We start from the raw sequence: 17,794 nt of genomic DNA on the forward strand, positions 1-17,794 counted from the left end.
TGTGTGTGTGTGTGTGTGTGTGTGTGTGTGTGTGTGTGTGTGTAACTCAAGGGAAATACTGTACTGTAGATTCAAAAACTGAGTGTCTGTTGCAGCGAGATAGCTTTACGAAATCAGCTGTGAAAAAGCCTGACCATAATGCAACAGTAAATGAATTTCACAGACTAAATACCAGTTCCTTTAAATGCATTGGCTTCACACAGTTTAAGCACGTTTCCATTGAAATTGTACTACTAGTGTGCTTACAGAGTTACTTCTAAAATGTTTTGTTTGGAAGTCCAAAAAAATAAACAAACCTTCCATAGAGATCATGAATACCAAAATTAGTCACACAAGGATAAACAAAATTAACCAAAAAGAGATGCTAACAATAGCAAAAAACACACAAAAAGACCAATGAGAGACGCAACACTTATATTAAAGAAAACACACAACAACCAAAAAAAGACAAATACACCACGAAGAGACAGGAAAATTACAAAAGAGTAAAACAAAGTCACAAAATGTCGCCCAGAATGTGTGGCTCTAGTTGTTACTCTATGTACCAAGGGTGGGGGACCTATTGTCCATCCATTCCTCCACGTAACTAGACATCCATGTGTGTGTGTGTGTGTGTGTGTGTGTGTGTGTGTGTGTGTGTGTGTGTGTGTGTGTGTGTGTGTGTGTGTGTGTGTGTGTGTGTGTGTGTGTGTGTGTGTGTGTGTGTGTGTGTGTGTGTGTGTGTGTGTGTGTGTGTGTGTGTGTGTGTGTGTGCAGGAGTGAAGTGGTTCTGCTGCCCAGTACCTGCCCTGTCTATCCAGGCTCTGTAGCCGTTCAGTTCTCTTTCCGCCTGCTGCTGGCGGCGAAGCTTCATGAAGGCCCGCCTGTTCTCCACCCTCTCCCTCTCCTTGGCAAACTCTCTGAATAAGGAAGCAGGAAAAACAAAAGTAATACAGACCTAAACACCTGTGTTATTATCCACGGAGGAAGAGTCACACTCACCCGGACAGGACTCCCAAAACCAGGTTCAGCACGAAGAATGAGCCAATGATGATGAGAGGGATGAAGTACATCCAGTTCCATGTGGTACCCAAAGCATCGTTGGTCTGAAACCCATTACATTCATGTCATTAAACAACAACTTCCTGATGCTTTGAGGTTCGTTCCTTTCAGCAGAACTGAAGCTCACATTATAGAGAACGGCCGTCCATCCCTCCATGGTGATACACTGGAAGACGGTGAGCACAGCGAACAGGATGTTGTCGAACTGTGTGATGCCGTCGTTGGGTCCGATCCAGGTGTCGCTGCAGTCGTAGCCCTCCGGACACTTCCTCACTCCGCAGGCGAACGCCAACTCTGACGAGTCAACCGTCTGATTTTCTACAAAGAAAGGAAACATATAGTTACATAAAGACACAAACTCTCATGATGGCTGTCGTTGTTTTATTCAACTTTATGTTGTGTATCCTGCGTGTTTGTAACCACAACTTGTTCTATTTACAACAAATATTTTGTTGTTAAGAATGATCTCTACAGAACAATATTCTAAAGAAACACTGAGTTTCTGAACAATGTATGATCTGTTTACTGGATATTATCTCACGTCATTTATTCTATTACTTTATTACTTATTTATTCTAATAAGACTTTTACAGCAGATTATGCATTCTGCAGTGATGGCAAATATATCTTAAAGTCCCCTTCTGTTCATAAATGAGATTGTATGTAAATATTTGTACATGTATTAAAACATGTCTGGAGGGTATTTTTAAACTTTGAATATTCTGTGAATATTAGAAAATTAAAAAGGGTAATGTTCCTGTTCTAAATACAGTTTATACTTATTTCGGTTTATAATCTTAAAACCATCTTTGAGTGGTGCTGGGAGATAAATGCTATGGTGTGGCGCGTGATTACAGAGTAGTTGTTGAGTAATTAAGCAGTAGCTAAATTAGCCAGCAACAACTCTAATAATACCTCTTAGCTCACTGCTTCTGTAATCTATGAAATACTCAGAGTCTCAAACAAAGATATTCACACCCTCTGCTTGAGACATTTGAGCAAACCACTTTTGGTGTACTGTACCTGCTGCTAACCTATCAAAGTGAATAATTCATCATCGAAAAACGTTTGACAATTGCTTCAGTTTTGTGTTAAAAGCAGTCTCCCCTCAGGACAGAAGGTGCACACAGATGGAGGGGTAGTCAAGCCAAAATGAATCCTTAAGCTGTTGGACATCATTATGCCTTCTAAGCATTACAACTAAAGGGTGAACATGTTTGTTGTTTGAATGTGAATTACACCTTTTATTCTAATTCTGAAAGACTGACATCGAGAGGTTTGTTTTGATTTAGTGACAACATTTGCCCCTCTACAAACAACGGAAATGTCTTTTGATTTAATCCAGATTGAATCAGTGATTAACACAAAAAAAAGGAGCCAACAATTCAAGGACAATCCCAACACAATAAGAACATATTTGAGAAAGTGTTTTAAGACATCTGCCAATTCAGGACTGAATCCAAAGCTTTTGACTTGTGTCTAACTATTTACTTTCACACTCTTTTAGCAAGAGAGATGACTGCCCTCCTTGATCCACAAGACAAAGAAACGCACCAAGATGTTCGACAGATGGCAGGCAGTTTTGGTTAAGCTTCCCACTGTAAAACTCCAGACCAATGATGGCGAACATGAGGATGGCGAAGAACAAGAGCAGGCCGATCTGTAGCAGCGGGATCATGGCCTTCATGATGGACTTCAGAACAATCTGCAGGCCTTGAAGCATTCACAAAGAAAAAGTCAGGGATAACAACACAGTAGTTTTCCTAGCAATATTGTAAATGAAATGTATTTGTCAGTGCCTCTTCTCTGCTCATTAAGAGTTCATGCTAATTGCACTAAAACGTAAGTTATTTCAATTGCATATACAGTATATTTTGTATTTCTCCAACACACGTTTGTATCACCACAGTGATAGCAGTTGAATCTTTAAAAGTAAAGTCCTGCCAAAACTCAGCTTGAGACTTAAGAGAACATATTCAGTAGGCTCAGACTCTGCCATGAGTTTTTCTTTCCACCTAACTCCATGAAGATGAACAACAGAATGCAGTCTTGTCACTATAAATGCAGTTATGAGCTGTTCGGAATGGGAAATAAACTGCAATACACCTGCTTTCCGAAATGTTTCTACATATCTTAGCTGTGTTTCACAGGTTTGTAATCAGACACCATAGATTTTGAATACATTGGTGTGTTTGGGAAAATGTCATGAGCAAAATTCACAGGCTCCAAGCTCATAAGGACCTCAACATTCATCTTAAACCTTGAAATGATGCACCTACAATCGTATCGATGGTCTGCCTTGCACAGTAAAGGGATTGAGCACCTTCTTGCAAAAACAAATGCAATTTTCTGAATGTTTACTTGCAAAGAATAATGATGTGTTATTTGCATTTATATCAGTTAGTTCGACCTCACGGTGCAGGATCAGGGATCAGTGGCTGACTCACTGGGTATCCCCGAGACGAGTTTAAGAGGTCTCAGCACTCGCACCGCCCTCAGGGTCCGAAGGTCAACGGGGATGTTCATGTGGGCTCCAGCAGTGGCCATAATCCTGATGGACCACACACACACACACACACACACACACACACACACACACACACACACACACACACACACACACACACACACACACACACACACACACACACACACACACACACACACACACACACACACACACACACACACACACACACACACACACACACACACACACACACACACACACACACACACACACACACACACACACACACACACACACACACACACACACACACAGACAGATATTTGTGATGGTGTAGGGCTGCTTGGCAAACACTACATTGTTATATTTCTTATAGTACTTTGGGTACCACTTTACAATAAGACTAACCTTATAAAGGTTCATAACGGGTTTATAATTAGGTTATGAATTAGGTTGTAAACACTTTATTAATCATTAAGAACCATTTATAAACCAGTTCTAACATGGTTTTCATACATCAACACAGGCTCACTATTTGCAAGATGACTAAGCCTTATATTGGCTACTTAGTGAGCATCAATTCAGTGAACAGATACCAAGGATGCTGGCTGATGAAGAAGACGAAGTAAGCTAGGTAGCTTACAGTATAAGACTTAGCAGTACAGATACATGTGGGCTCACTAATTAATAAATTAATTCCAAACTATTCGTAAACCCTTTATACAGGTAGTCTTATTGTAAAGTGGTACCGTACTTTGCTAAGAGAGTTCAATTAATATATATTTGTGCCGACCTGAAAAGGAAAACAAATGTGGGTTAAAATGGAGAAAATGGTGCAGGTAGATAAATTAGTAGATACATGAGTAGATACATTGGTAGATAAATCTAGCCCAGCTCTTTGCTTTCTTGAGATGAATGTAAACATCTGTGTCTTTGGATACATTTAATCACAGAAATAGGTGAAAGGTAACAAAAAGGATGAAGCTCAAGGACAGGAAGAGGAGAAAAACAAACTGATTGGATGTAATGCTGACAACAATGCAGCCATTGAGAGGGTACTGCATGTTTTTAAAGCTAGGCTAAATGTAATGCTCGTTGATACTATGGGCACTTGTAAATGTCTATAACTATGTAAATGTATCCTGTAAATATAATGTATGATGTCCTTTATTGTTTTATGTTTCATGTGGAACCTATATGCTGCAGGTCTCCCTTGAAAAAGAGATCTATGATCTCAAGGGACCAATCTGATTAAATAAAGGTTTGAAATGAAAATGAAATATCCATTAAATGTACCACACTCGTACGGTGAGAGACAACGAATGCACAGCTACACCTGGCAGGCATATCTACTCACATCTACACACACACACACACACACACACACACACACACACACACACACACACACACACACACACACACACACACACACACACACACACACACACACACACACACACACACACACACACACACACACACACACACACACACACACACACACACACACACACACGCACACACACACACACACAGATGTCCCTCCACCTACACACAAACAATATGAAACGGCAACACGAGCAACCTGCAGGCAATCTCTTACCGACATACACCACAAATCATGAAGGTGAATGATTCGTGTAGCAATGGAAACAAATACGGTTTTATATTAATTTAAATTAGAGGAAGATGTATAACATAATGATGAGAAAGTGCTACAATGTCGCTGCCACACATTTTCCATATATTCAAGGTGAGATCAATCGAGCCAATTCGGTGAACCACAAGCATTAAAGCTTTCACTTTGTCAGAGGGTCAATGTCAATTCAAGTAATAATTGAATTAACTTGTGTAAATTATCCAAGGAATGCAAATTATCCCCAGATTGCTCTCTCTGTTTAACTCACCATACAAATATACTAACTCATAATATCTTAGGACGGCGTTAGAAACTATGGGGGAGGGTGTGTGTGTGTGTGTGTGTGTGTGTGTGTGTGTGTGTGTGTGTGGAGAGAGAGAGAGATAGAAAGCAGGGGGTAGAAAGCACATGGCAGAAACTCAAGTGTAAGCCCACGCAGAATCTCTCCTGAAAGCAGTGGGAGGGAGCGAGGCCGAATGAGCGAGTGAATGTGTGAGGCCACGTTCACACTTCTTCAGAAAAACCTGAAAAGACGATAATTGTAGATAATTTAAAACATTTATTAAAAAATTGCATTATTTTGCCTAAGTGTGTGTACATTTTCTTTCCACATTACAATGTAAACTAGCATCTATACATTGGGCTATTAATGTTGGATAGTGTTGTATCACAAAGGAATGCTTTTGGTGGTGGAGTAGTAATCCAAATAAAGAAGTAAATTGATCGTGATGTTTTAAACTTAAAACAACCCAATACAAAACCTCCCCAGGTATACTACACTAGTTTTTTAGGAGAATTCACAGGAAGTGTTGTAGCAAGGTTCATTCATAGACCAACCACATGAAATTCTTTAATTTCTTTGGAAAAAAACTGGGGACTACACTGGGGGGAAACTGATATTTACAAGTTGGGAAAACACAAATATTAAAGGGATACTGAAGGCATGTTGATGTACCAAAGATAGAGACAATTAATAATGTAGTACAGGCCAAGTTTGCAAAATGCTGCAGTAGCCAAATACTACCTGACAGCGTATTTTCTTACAACCTGGGAAATAACATTGTAGTGACTTTCAAACGCCACATTTTTATGCTTTAATGTTGACTCAAAGTTGTACATTGTCAGGATTCTCATGTTATGTCACGTTTATAGTTGTGTATGTCTGGTTATGGGTATTGTCCTCCTTGTATATTGTCTGGTCCTTCTTCCTGTGTTTTCCCCCTGTCGTTAGTTTCCCTGGTGTGTCTAATTGTCTGATTGTGTTCACCTGTGGCCCTTGTGTTTCTCCTCCCCTGCCCGGCTGTTTCTCGTCTCGTGATTACCCCTCCCTGTATTTAGTCTTGTCTCTTCCTGTGTTCAGTGTTGGTTCGTCTTTTATTTGTGAATAAGTTCACCGGTGAGAGTTCTGTTTTGTCCAAGTTATTTTTATTTTATCCTTGAAATAAAGGCTTTTTTCAGCGTTATCTGCATTTGGGTCCTGCTTGCTTCACCGTAACATACATTTTCTGTTTCAGGAATATGACATCAGTATTATTTATGTGTTAGAAATAATTGGTTAGTTGGGCGATCAGTCCAATGTAAGTATAAATCAGAGCATACTGTATCCTTATTTACATACCAGTAAATATTGCACGGTCCATTCTGTCAGATTACTAAGGAAGGTATAGTTTTGTTTGAGAGATTTTTTTCTACACTGAAATAACGAGCTATCAAGGGCAGCATATCAAATCAAACTATTGTCAATTAAGCGAGTGAGTGAGTGTCAGACAAAGAGATGACACAGCGAGAGACGGTGCGGGAGCAGAGGAGTGGGAGTTTGCGGAAATAGCCTTCAAACCGAACACACAGAACAAAGGCAGCAGCACTCCTTCAAGGCTGCACTTTAGAGCTCAGCAGAGGCTCAACATTAAGGCAAATATTTTTGTCTGTTTGTGGTATCTTGTGAAGCATGATCCCCACATATACTTGTCAGTTTAAAACATTGTTTTCAACTTTGTGACAAGATAGGTTTAAATGTAATAATGACTTCACCACAAGTAAGTTAGAATACTATGATCCGCTGTTTTCTGATTGACGCAGTTAATCACGGAGCATCAAAATATATTGCTCACCTTCTTGTACATGAGACAGCCGGACCTCTTAAATCCTCTGAAAAAGTTGCTTGCATTCCAAACACTGAGAACAAGAGATTGATAAATGGTAAATGGACTGTATTTATATAGCGCTTTATCAGGGATTTACGATCCTTCATATCACTTTGCATACTACAAGTCGTTCACCCTTTCACACCTTGTTCGTACAGAGCAGCGCCAATTGCTCTTAGAAACTAACATTCACATTCAAAAACCGAATTTGAATTAACATTGTATTTAAAGTTGTATTGATGTTAACATTTTCTTTTCTTATCTTAAGTCTGTTTCAGTTTATATCTTTGATTTCTTCTAGTTAACTTAATTGGCCAAGTTTATCCTGCATTTCAAAAGTTCCAAAAACATCCAGCTTTGCGGGAGTGAAAACGACCCCGACATACAGTAGAGAAATTGTAATAGAATAAATGCAGATTGGAAAATGTATCACTTTGTCGGGGCTTTCAGTACAGCAAAGGCACAAGAAAACACAGAGGACAGTCACAAACACCTCTACAGATTCAACTGTATAACGATTCAGCGGCGAGTTCATGTTCATACTGAGGCTAATCTCTTCCTCTTTGTCTCCTTAAGTGAAGCACTGTTGCACAGTGTTAAAGTAATCTGGCTCTGGAGAGGCTGAATTCATTACATGCACAGAATGCAGGCTCTCCCACACACCTACACCTACACCAAGAACGCCTCCAAAAACTATAGCAATCAGCAGCATCACGTTGCTCACCGCTCACACAGCTCTGTATGGTAATGTACAGCTGAGTCAATGTCATCATTATGAGTCAACAAATTAATGGCTTTGATTGAAATCTGGAGACAAAAAATCATTGTGTGTCTAATGGCAACACTAATACTGCTCTGTTTAATTGGGATTACAGAAAAAAAAAAGATGTATTCATGATTAGTGTGCAACTCGATTTTGACAAGAAAGCAACTGGACACTTCTAGAATTGTGTGAGTAACATTCTGTTTTTAGACTTCTCTGTTTCAGTGTGTGTACTCTGTATCAATGCTCTGTAGTTGATCTGACTGAAATTGTGATTTTAAATCTCAAAACCGCTACAGTATCCGTCAGGCAGAAACTTGGGACAAGTAATTTGACTGAAAACCTTAAAACTGAACTAACTGACTGGTAGGGTTAACTTTGATTTAAACATTTGTAGAATACTAAGAGCTTTATTGAGTAGGTGTAACTCTATTAAGGGTTAAACTCATAACTTTATAACTTAGGGTTTAATGTAATTGACTTAAAAGACAATAACGAGTCAGGAGGAAGCCAGTCTCGATTGAGGCCCATCAGCTGTGAGAACTCAGCAATCAGGTGTCCATTTTAGGTAGCACTTTCCTGGAGCGTCAGACAGGCTAAGACTGGCAAAGACATGGGAGTCAAAGAGGAGGCAAATCCTACTTTGATTGAGCTAAGTATCGCTGGTGTTTTATTTTATTTGGTTGTTTAGCCCTTCAGGCTATAATCATGTGTATTTTCTCCATTCCTGTTTATGTGTCTTCTCGCAATTATCACTGGCCCCGTGTATCTCGTAATCGATATAACTGGCCTGCTCTTGTCTATCCCACATGCTCCACTGACATCCAACATCTAGTTTCAGGTGGCCTGTGGAACTGCCAGTCAGCTGTTCCTAAGGCTGACTTCATCTCTGGCTACGCTTCCCTGCAGTCTCTGGATTTCCTTGCTCTCACTGAGACGTGGATTACTCCATCCAACACATCCACCCCAGCAGCTCTCTCCACAGCATATTCCTTCTCCCATACACCCAGACCCACTGGCAGAGGAGGTGGCACTGGTCTCCTGCTCTCTCCCAAATGGAGCTTTTCCCTCTTCAAGCTACCTAACTTCACTCCTTCCACCTTTGAATTCCATGCCGTCACAGTGACCCATCCTATACAATTAACCATTGTTGTTCTCTACCGTCCACCAGGCGCCTTGGGGGACTTCTTGGAGGAATTAGATCATCTCCTCTCACACATCCCTGAAACTGGCCCTCCCGCTGTACTTCTCGGAGACTTCAACCTCCAGACGGGGAAGATAGACGAACTAACATCTCTGTTAACCACCTTTGCTTTCTCACTGTCTCCGTCCCCACCAACTCATAAAGCTGTCAGTGTCCTTGATCTCATATTCTCAAGGAACTGCGCTACTTCTAACCTCTCTGTAAACCCGCTCCACACATCCGATCACTTCTTCATTTCATTCTCTCTACCCCTTTCCAAACATAACGAACTAATCTCTTCTCATCCTGCACCTGTCCGCCATAACCTTCGTTCCCTCTCCCCCTCTACCTTTGCCTCATCGATGCTCTCAGCCCTCCCTTCCTCTGACTCGTTCCAATTTCTGCCTCCAAACTCTGCTGCAGAAACTCTCTCTACTCTCTCATCCTCTCTGGACTCTCTCTGTCCTCTCACATCTCGGCAGGCTCGTCAGTCCCCTCCTGCTCTCTGGCTAAATGATGCACTGCATGCTAATAGAACCGTCCTTAGAGCAGCAGAGCGGAAATCCAAACACTGTGACGACCTCCTAACCTATCAGGCTATCCTCTCCTCTTTCTCTGCTTCGATCTCTCAGGCAAAAAGCACTTTCTTTCAAGATAAGATCCAATCTTCCTATTCCAATCCCAAAAAACTATTTTCCATCTTCTCCTCCCTCCTGGACCCCCCCAAAGCCCCTTCCCCCTCCTCCCTTCTGTCAAGCGACTTTGTTAACCACTTTGAAAAAAAGGTTGATGATATTCGCTCTTCTTTTTCTGACTCACTTCTACTCACCGCTGGGTCACCTGAGCCACCTTCAACCGGCACACTGACCTCCTTTTCCTCTCTCTCCAAGTGAGGTTCTTACCCTCATTACCTCTGCCCGCCCTACCACCTGTCCTCTGGACCCTATCCCTTCAAACCTCCTTCAGACTATTGCTCCTGATATTCTACCATTTCTCACCCATTTCATCAACACTTCTCTAACTTCTGGTCACTTTCCAAACAGTCTCAAGGAGGCAAGAGTAAACCCTCTCCTAAAGAAACCCACTCTCAACCCGTCAAATGTTATAAACTACAGGCCTGTCTCTCTCCTCCCGCTCCTGTCTAAAACACTTGAACGCGCTGTCTTTAGACAACTCTCCTGTTATCTCCATCAGAACAACCTTCTGGATCCGCACCAGTCTGGTTTCAAGGCACTCCACAGAAACTGCCCTCCTTGCTGTCACTGAAGAACTGCACACTGCTAAAGCAGCATCCCTCTCCTCTGTCATCATCCTTTTGGACCTGTCTGCTGCATTCGACACGGTGAACCATCAGATCCTCCTTCGCACTCCAAGAACTTGGAGTTTCAGGCTCTGCACTTTCCCTCCTCACCTCATACCTCAAAGACCGTACCTACAGGGTAACTTGGAGAGGGTCTGAGTCCGACCCTTGTCAATTAACTACAGGGGTCCCTCAGGGCTCTGTTCTTGGTCCCCTCCTCTTCTCCTTGTACACAAACTCGCTAGGATCAGTCATTAGCCCGCATGGTTTTTCATACCACTGCTACGCTGACGACACCCAATTAATTCTGTCCTTTCCCCGCTCAGAGACCCAGGTCGTCGCACGCATCTCTGCTTGTCTAGCTGACATCTCTCAGTGGATGTCTGATCATCACCTCAAGCTCAACCTTGACAAGACTGAACTGCTTTTCCTTCCGGGAAAAGATTGTCCCTCTCTTGACCTGACTATCAACATCGGCACCTCTGTTGTTTCCCCGACTCATACTGCAAGGAATCTGGGTGTGACCCTAGATAACAACCTGTCCTTCACTGCAAACATCGCTGCTACAATCCGCTGCTGCAGATACGCGCTTTACAACATCAGGAGGATCCGTCCCCAGCTGACCCAGAAAGCCACGCAGGTTCTGGTCCAGGCTCTCGTCATCTTATGCCTAGACTACTGCAACTCCCTCCTGGCTGGTCTACCTGCATGTGCCATCCGACCTCTGCAGCTCATCCAGAATGCAGCGGCTCGTCTGGTCTTCAACCTTCCTAAATTCTCCCACACCACGCCGCTCCTCCGCTCCCTCCACTGGCTTCCGATAACTGCTAGAATCCACTTCAAGACACTGGTACTTGCGTACCATGCTGTGAATGGATCTGGCGCTTCCTACATCCAGGACATGGTTAAACCGTACACCCCAGCACGTGCACTCCGCTCTGCATCAACCAAACGGCTCGCTGCACCATCGCTGCGAGGGGGACCCAAGTTCCCATCCGCAAAAACACGTGGGTTTGCTATCAGGGCTCCAAAATGGTGGAATGAGCTCCCCATTGACATCAGGACAGCATATAGCTTACACACCTTCCGGCGCAGACTGAAAACTCATCTCTTTCGACTCCACTTCGAGCGATAGAACTATTAACAAAGCACTTATATACTAAAAAGGGCTGGCTTATCTAAAGCCAGTTGAGTAGCACTTGAAATGTTTTTGCTCTATGAAGCCTGATGTACTTATATGATTCTGTTTTCTTCAAGTTTGTATTTTGTTGATCAAACGCACTTATTGTAAGTCGCTTTGGATAAAAGCGTCCGCTAAATGCAATGTAATGTAATGATTAGTCAGAATAATGGGCAGGTGTATGTGTTCCCAAAGAACAGCCACCTGGGACTGTATGCTATTGTTCGTTCAGTTCAATTATGAGACTATATTTAGAGTGGAGACCACTGCACATGATATTTTAAACACTTTGCATAATACACATGAAGTTGTCAGGAGTTTAAATCTTAATTTCCTGGCAATGTTTGAAAATATTTTTGCGTGACATCAGACTAATAATTTCCCTGAAGCCAAAGCCTCCAGGATTGTGTTGCACCATTAACATATTCTAATACAGTGGTTCCCAACCTGGGGGGCGCCAAAGATCACAGGGGGGGCGCCAGGCCTCAGATGATTTGAGGTCAAATATCATATTTAGACTTTTTTTTTTACATATAATTGTAACTCAATACATGATTGTCACTAAAAGCCTTGTCTCTTCATTACAATACAAAAAATAATTGATTAATTCATTTGAATAAAAATTCAAGTTTAAAGGCATTCAAAATACAAAAATGTATAATTATTTCTTTGATATAAATGTTTCTTCTGTCCGTAAAGTGTCCAAACCAGGCTTTGCTGGATAAGCGCATTTTTAAAACATAGTCATTGTCCATGCCGGTTTCAGTTGGATTATTTGTCACAGTTGCTCCGATCAGATCGGTCTCCTCCATTTTGATTATTTACGACTTTTGAATCCACATAAACACATCGGCAAAATCCGGCTTACTTTGAACCTGTGTTTTAAACAGTTTAATCCCTTTGTGAATTGTTTCCACTTGTGGCCGTCCTTTAATTTCTTCATACAGCGGGAATTCATCCTGAGTCCAATAACCATCAAAGTCACTCCAATAGTGCTCCTTAATTACGCTTTCATCCTCCTTTAACAAAATACTTCACATTCATCCAGTTTGTGACAGTAGTTGTAGCATTTTTGAGACTTTTAAACTTTAATTACCGCTGTTGCGCCAAACCAGCACTGCAATCACAATTGATGCCATGCCGAATCAAGTGCCGTATGTTGTGGAGACCTTTGTCCACTTTGCAACTTCAAACTCCCTTGTTCAGACCCCACCCATCTTCAAACGCTGCCTTCAGTTTTGTGACGCCCAATCAGTCCACGGGTGAAAGTGGCCAATGACTCACTCCTGTGTGTCTGTCTTTGAGCCAGATGGCTAATGAATCACTCCCAACTCCCACCTAGCTGAATTATTCATCCTGTATAAAGAGCAGCGACTTTAGCAAGGTGTCACACTGTGTAAGAGCGACAGCAGAGTGGTGCAACAATGGAGAGCAGACATCTGTAACACAACATGATGGGAAGCTGACAGTGACACCTGGGGATACATATCAGGGAGATGTCAGAAATAACCTAACAAGAAAACAAGAAACATGTGCCATCATCAGCCCTAAAAGTGGAGTGATGCACAGGCACACGTCATTTGGGAGACATTTGACTTCTAATCAAAGCATCAAGTCCACATGTGCCATCTGCTTGCCGCAGGATATAATCGACCATTTTAGAAATCCCCGATTTAAATTGGTCTGTGCGTAAATTGATCTAGCTGTTGTCCTTTTTGCTACACATTATTTGCCCAGATTAAGGATTTTAATTGAGCTCAATGTCCCAGCAGATTCCCTTCTATCAATTCAATAATATGAAAATGGAATGAATGCCGCCAGCGCTGGCCCAGTGGCCTAGATTTTATTCCCCACCGGCCTCTATGACACATGTCATAGAGGCCGGTGGCAGGAAACCAGGTCATCAGTTACCAGATGTGTCTGGAATTTGATAAGATGATCTGTCGGCTGCAGAAAGTACACCGACAACTGTGTGTGTTTTACACTCAGTCGTTTTCTCAGTTCAAGAGCTTAACTTCAACAGCTGAGTCAATAGAAACACATTTTTTGGTGACCCTGTCAGTAGCCTAGTAAAAGGTGCAACAGATCAGACTTCAAACTATTCAATCAAATGCATCAGCTATTCTGGGTGAGGCACTACTGTCTATCTATCCTTATGTAATGTTTCTCATGAAACCTACAGTTACCATTGTTTTGGTCACTTGGGGGCAGCCTTCTAAGTCGGTATAGCAAAACGGTTAACAAACATTTTTGTTATTGACACATTGAGCAATAATGGGGCAATATCATCATTCATTATTCATGTTTCTGCCCCCCTGATGAATACATTAAATCTATTTTAGCTCAGTTTTTGGTCTCCAACTCCTGACTGTAATATCTGTGTCTCTAAATGCTCCTCTATGTTCACCAGCTAGCTGCTAACTGTATCTGCATTCTGCCTGCAGCGGAGCAGGAAAACAGCTGTCACCAAAAATACACTATTAGAGATACTGATCCAAAACAGTGTAGTTGCCGGACAGCTAAACAATGAGCTAAAACCCGGTAAGAACCTCCATAAAAGGGAGCTGCAGATTGGGTGGGATTTAACCCTTTCACAATATCATTTGATTCATTGATATTTAAAAAATGTAGTTCATGGCCTCTTAAAGGTGAACTGCATTGATAGCTTTACCAAACTGGTGGCCTCAAAAACAACAATGATTACACTTTTCTCCTATCTTGTGTTAAGACTCAAAGCTTAAAACTTGTATAAATATTATTTGACTTGTGTGAGTCAGTTAGTAAAGTATCACAATGTCTTTGCTTTGTGCACAGTGTGCTGTAATTCATGCTGTGCTTGACCTTCACAGACACACGTTTGTTATGATTTGTCGATCCACAGAACCTTAATTCAACAACCAATATAAGCAGGTAAAATTCTACACATCGAATGTGAATATGTCCTGGTTTCCTCGTGGCATTTTCAACTTGAATAAATCCCTTACTGTCTCTCTTATATAACATGTAGTGAAGGGCAAACAATAAATCAGTTAACTGAGAAAATAAATATTAAAAATGTATCCTTGACAATGATTCTTATGTAAGACACACACTTTCACATGTTCCCAGCAGCGATGTTTGGAGGACTGTAATTGGGTCCACAGCTCGCTCCGACCTCCACAAACTCAATGAAACTGTTACACAACTTGCACCATTGGCCTTCAAGTGATATCCTACGCCAAATCTCTATTTTAGGCAACACTCACTTGCTGTATGCTTGATGGGCGGTTAAATAGAACAGTTTCCTGCAGCTGTGAATATCTGGGCGGTTACAACAGAACAAATCAAGTGCTAAAATGTACAAGGAGTGTATTTATTTGAAACACCATACTCTGTGTTTACTTACAAATAAAAAAACCTGCTTGGAAATGTACATGAAACATTTGCATCTTCATACATAGTTTCTAGTCTAGTACTTTAAGGTTTAAATCACAAATTGCCTATGAAGGATTAGGAAAGATAATTATACTGACGACACGTTTCCTCAGTCCAGCACTGTAAGTCCCAAACTGTTTTAAATTCACAACTAGTGAACAACGAGCTGATGCTTTTTGTACCAAACATTTTGTTCATTTATTTTTGGCTAACGAGCCGATTATTGAGAAACCGAAAGCAAAATGTTTTGCAGCAAACAATGACTGATGCCTAACAGAGAATACCAAATCAACCGGTACTGTTAAGAGAACAAATGTTCGAAGGACATTATTATTACGGACTAAACACTTTAACCCTGTGTATTCAGTAGAAATCTGTCAACACCACAGCTGTTTAGACCGGCACTAACTGGTCTGCAAATGTGATGCTGATGATCCTTTTATGTAAGAGGCAGAGAGAGAAAGACAGCCAGAGGAAGATAGACTGAGAAATAAGAGATACTGAGAAAGAGAAAGCTGTGGGTGTCAGGTTGAAATGAGATGTCAACACGCCAGCAGCAATCTCCCCTGAATGCTGAATACTGTACACTTAACCAGAAAAAGCATCAAGCAAAACAATGCACAACTATTGCGCAACTAATTTCCTTTAACCCATGTCTTAAAGGGAACAAAAGTGTTCTCAATATGTGTTTTCCTGACTCTCCATCACCATTTGCCCCCCTTTGTTTCCACTCTCCTTTCTTCTCTCTTACTCCCTTTGATCCATCTGTTTTTTAAAACGTGTTTGCATAAAAGCGCTGCATTCACATTTAATACACAGAGGTCCTGGGGGTGAACCAAAGCATGTTTTAGACACAACTGCCATGCCACTTATCCACCCACCTATCGCTGACTGCAGAGCCTGACTGTGCCATGGAAACACACACTTCCGCGGATGTACGGGGTGTTAATATATATGCTTAAGCAGAACAACATATCAACAGTAAAGAATATTAGGGTCACCATTGCTAACCATGTGTCTGACGTTGGGATTAAACGCCTTTACAATGCAGAACAAGCACGATGGCAACAACATTGATAACCGTTGACACAAGCAGCATCACATGCATGAATGCACCGACATGACTTGACAATCAGTGTCTCCAAATTAATCTTTTGGTTCACCAGCCACAGCCTGGTAAAGTAAAAATGACTTCTGTCCAAATTAATTGCACAATGAGTTGTTGAGCATTCATTTAAAACGTTTCCTCGCCTGCACACTCTCATACAACCAGTGGAGTTTGTAATTCATCATGGAGTCGAACCAAATCCAGAATTAAAAGACAGCATTTGGACGCCTACCTACAAGAGCACACACACATATTAGGCATGATTTAAACCCTCTCTGTAACATTTGGAATATTTATATTTATCGGCGACTTTACTTTTATGCTACTTTATACTTCTACTGCACTACATGTTGCAGTTCTAACTTCATTACATTCATTTAATAGATTTAGTTACATTACAGATTCAGATCCAAAATAAACAACTTATACATTATTAATGATGTATTATTATTACATATTAAACTATCCGTCAGTATAAGTTAAAAACAAGCTTTACCTTCACTATCTGCAACATTAAAGTGTTGAACGCATAAATGAATCAATAATTAGAATCTAATAATATAATATATATTTATAAGGAATTAAGTAATCTTAAGTAAAGTCTTACAGGACTTTATCATTTTACATTGTGTTATTATTTATCTTACCTAATTTGAACATCTGAGTACTTCTTCCACAACCAGGTTTATATTTTCCGTGTTCCTTGGTACATTTGGGTACAATTGATCCTATTAAGTCTCTAAAACCATAAAAGGCATATTCTGAGGAAACTGAACCTACCTTCAAACCTCTGTTCAGAGACTGGAGCAAAGAGAATTGATGATTGACTCTGATGATATAAGTTATTGCTAAATTCAGTATCCAGTGATTTGTTAACCATCAAACAGGTCGTGGATACGCCTTGTTCATAGTGAAGCAAAGGGCCTCAACATAACCTATTAACATCTGTTGTGAACCAGACCTTTTCTAGCTACTCGTATCAAACGCAGAGCCAGAACATATGGCAATGCATTACTGGTCATTCGCAGACACAGCAGTACATTAGTGAAACACTTACTCACTAGTCATCTGCTCCTGTGCACAAAGCCAAACTCCACATCAGCAGCGTTACAACTAGCACTTGCTCCCCTAGGGTTTGCTTTGCCTGGGCTCGAAGACAAATGATCAGATCCTTTTATTGCTAGTAGCAAGATAATAATTGTTTTTAAAATAAATGTTGCTGAGAATAAAGAAAAACATGCCATGTTTCAGTTTTGTTGAATGACAAATCAAAAGAAACCCTGTATAAATAAATACATAACAGAAGCTACTGGAACAGAAGATAGCTCCGAACGGTGAAAAGGTGAATAAATTACTACATAAGTTTAAGAAAACATTAATGAACCAAAAATGTAATAAAGGTAATTTGTTTTTGGTATAAAGAGAGACAAGTAGCTAATGGTTCAATACAAGTAGTAGCTGGTAAGCAGAGCTACTGCAAGCCAGTCCATTTCAAGCTGCCATTTTTTCATAACGTTATTTGCACTATTTTGTTAAAGTGCATGATTTT

At 40.9% G+C, this 17,794-nt stretch overlaps 1 protein-coding gene across 3 annotated transcripts in view; it reads right to left on the minus strand.

Moving 5' to 3' along the window:
* LOC117462176 (voltage-dependent R-type calcium channel subunit alpha-1E-like) overlaps positions 1 to 17,794 on the minus strand; it is a 42,653-nt gene that overhangs the window by 23,080 nt on the left and 1,779 nt on the right. For all 3 annotated transcript variants that reach the window (XM_071206323.1, XM_071206322.1, XM_071206324.1), the window contains exons 3-7: positions 3,489 to 3,592; positions 2,596 to 2,754; positions 1,169 to 1,359; positions 982 to 1,085; positions 784 to 899 (exon numbers count right to left, since the gene is read on the minus strand). In XM_071206323.1, coding sequence (XP_071062424.1) covers positions 784 to 899; positions 982 to 1,085; positions 1,169 to 1,359; positions 2,596 to 2,754; positions 3,489 to 3,592 — 674 coding nt within the window. The remainder of the gene's footprint in view (positions 1 to 783; positions 900 to 981; positions 1,086 to 1,168; positions 1,360 to 2,595; positions 2,755 to 3,488; positions 3,593 to 17,794) is intronic.

This window comes from Pseudochaenichthys georgianus, chromosome 17 (assembly GCF_902827115.2).
Source record: "Pseudochaenichthys georgianus chromosome 17, fPseGeo1.2, whole genome shotgun sequence".
Classification (NCBI taxonomy): Eukaryota; Metazoa; Chordata; class Actinopteri; order Perciformes; family Channichthyidae; genus Pseudochaenichthys; species Pseudochaenichthys georgianus.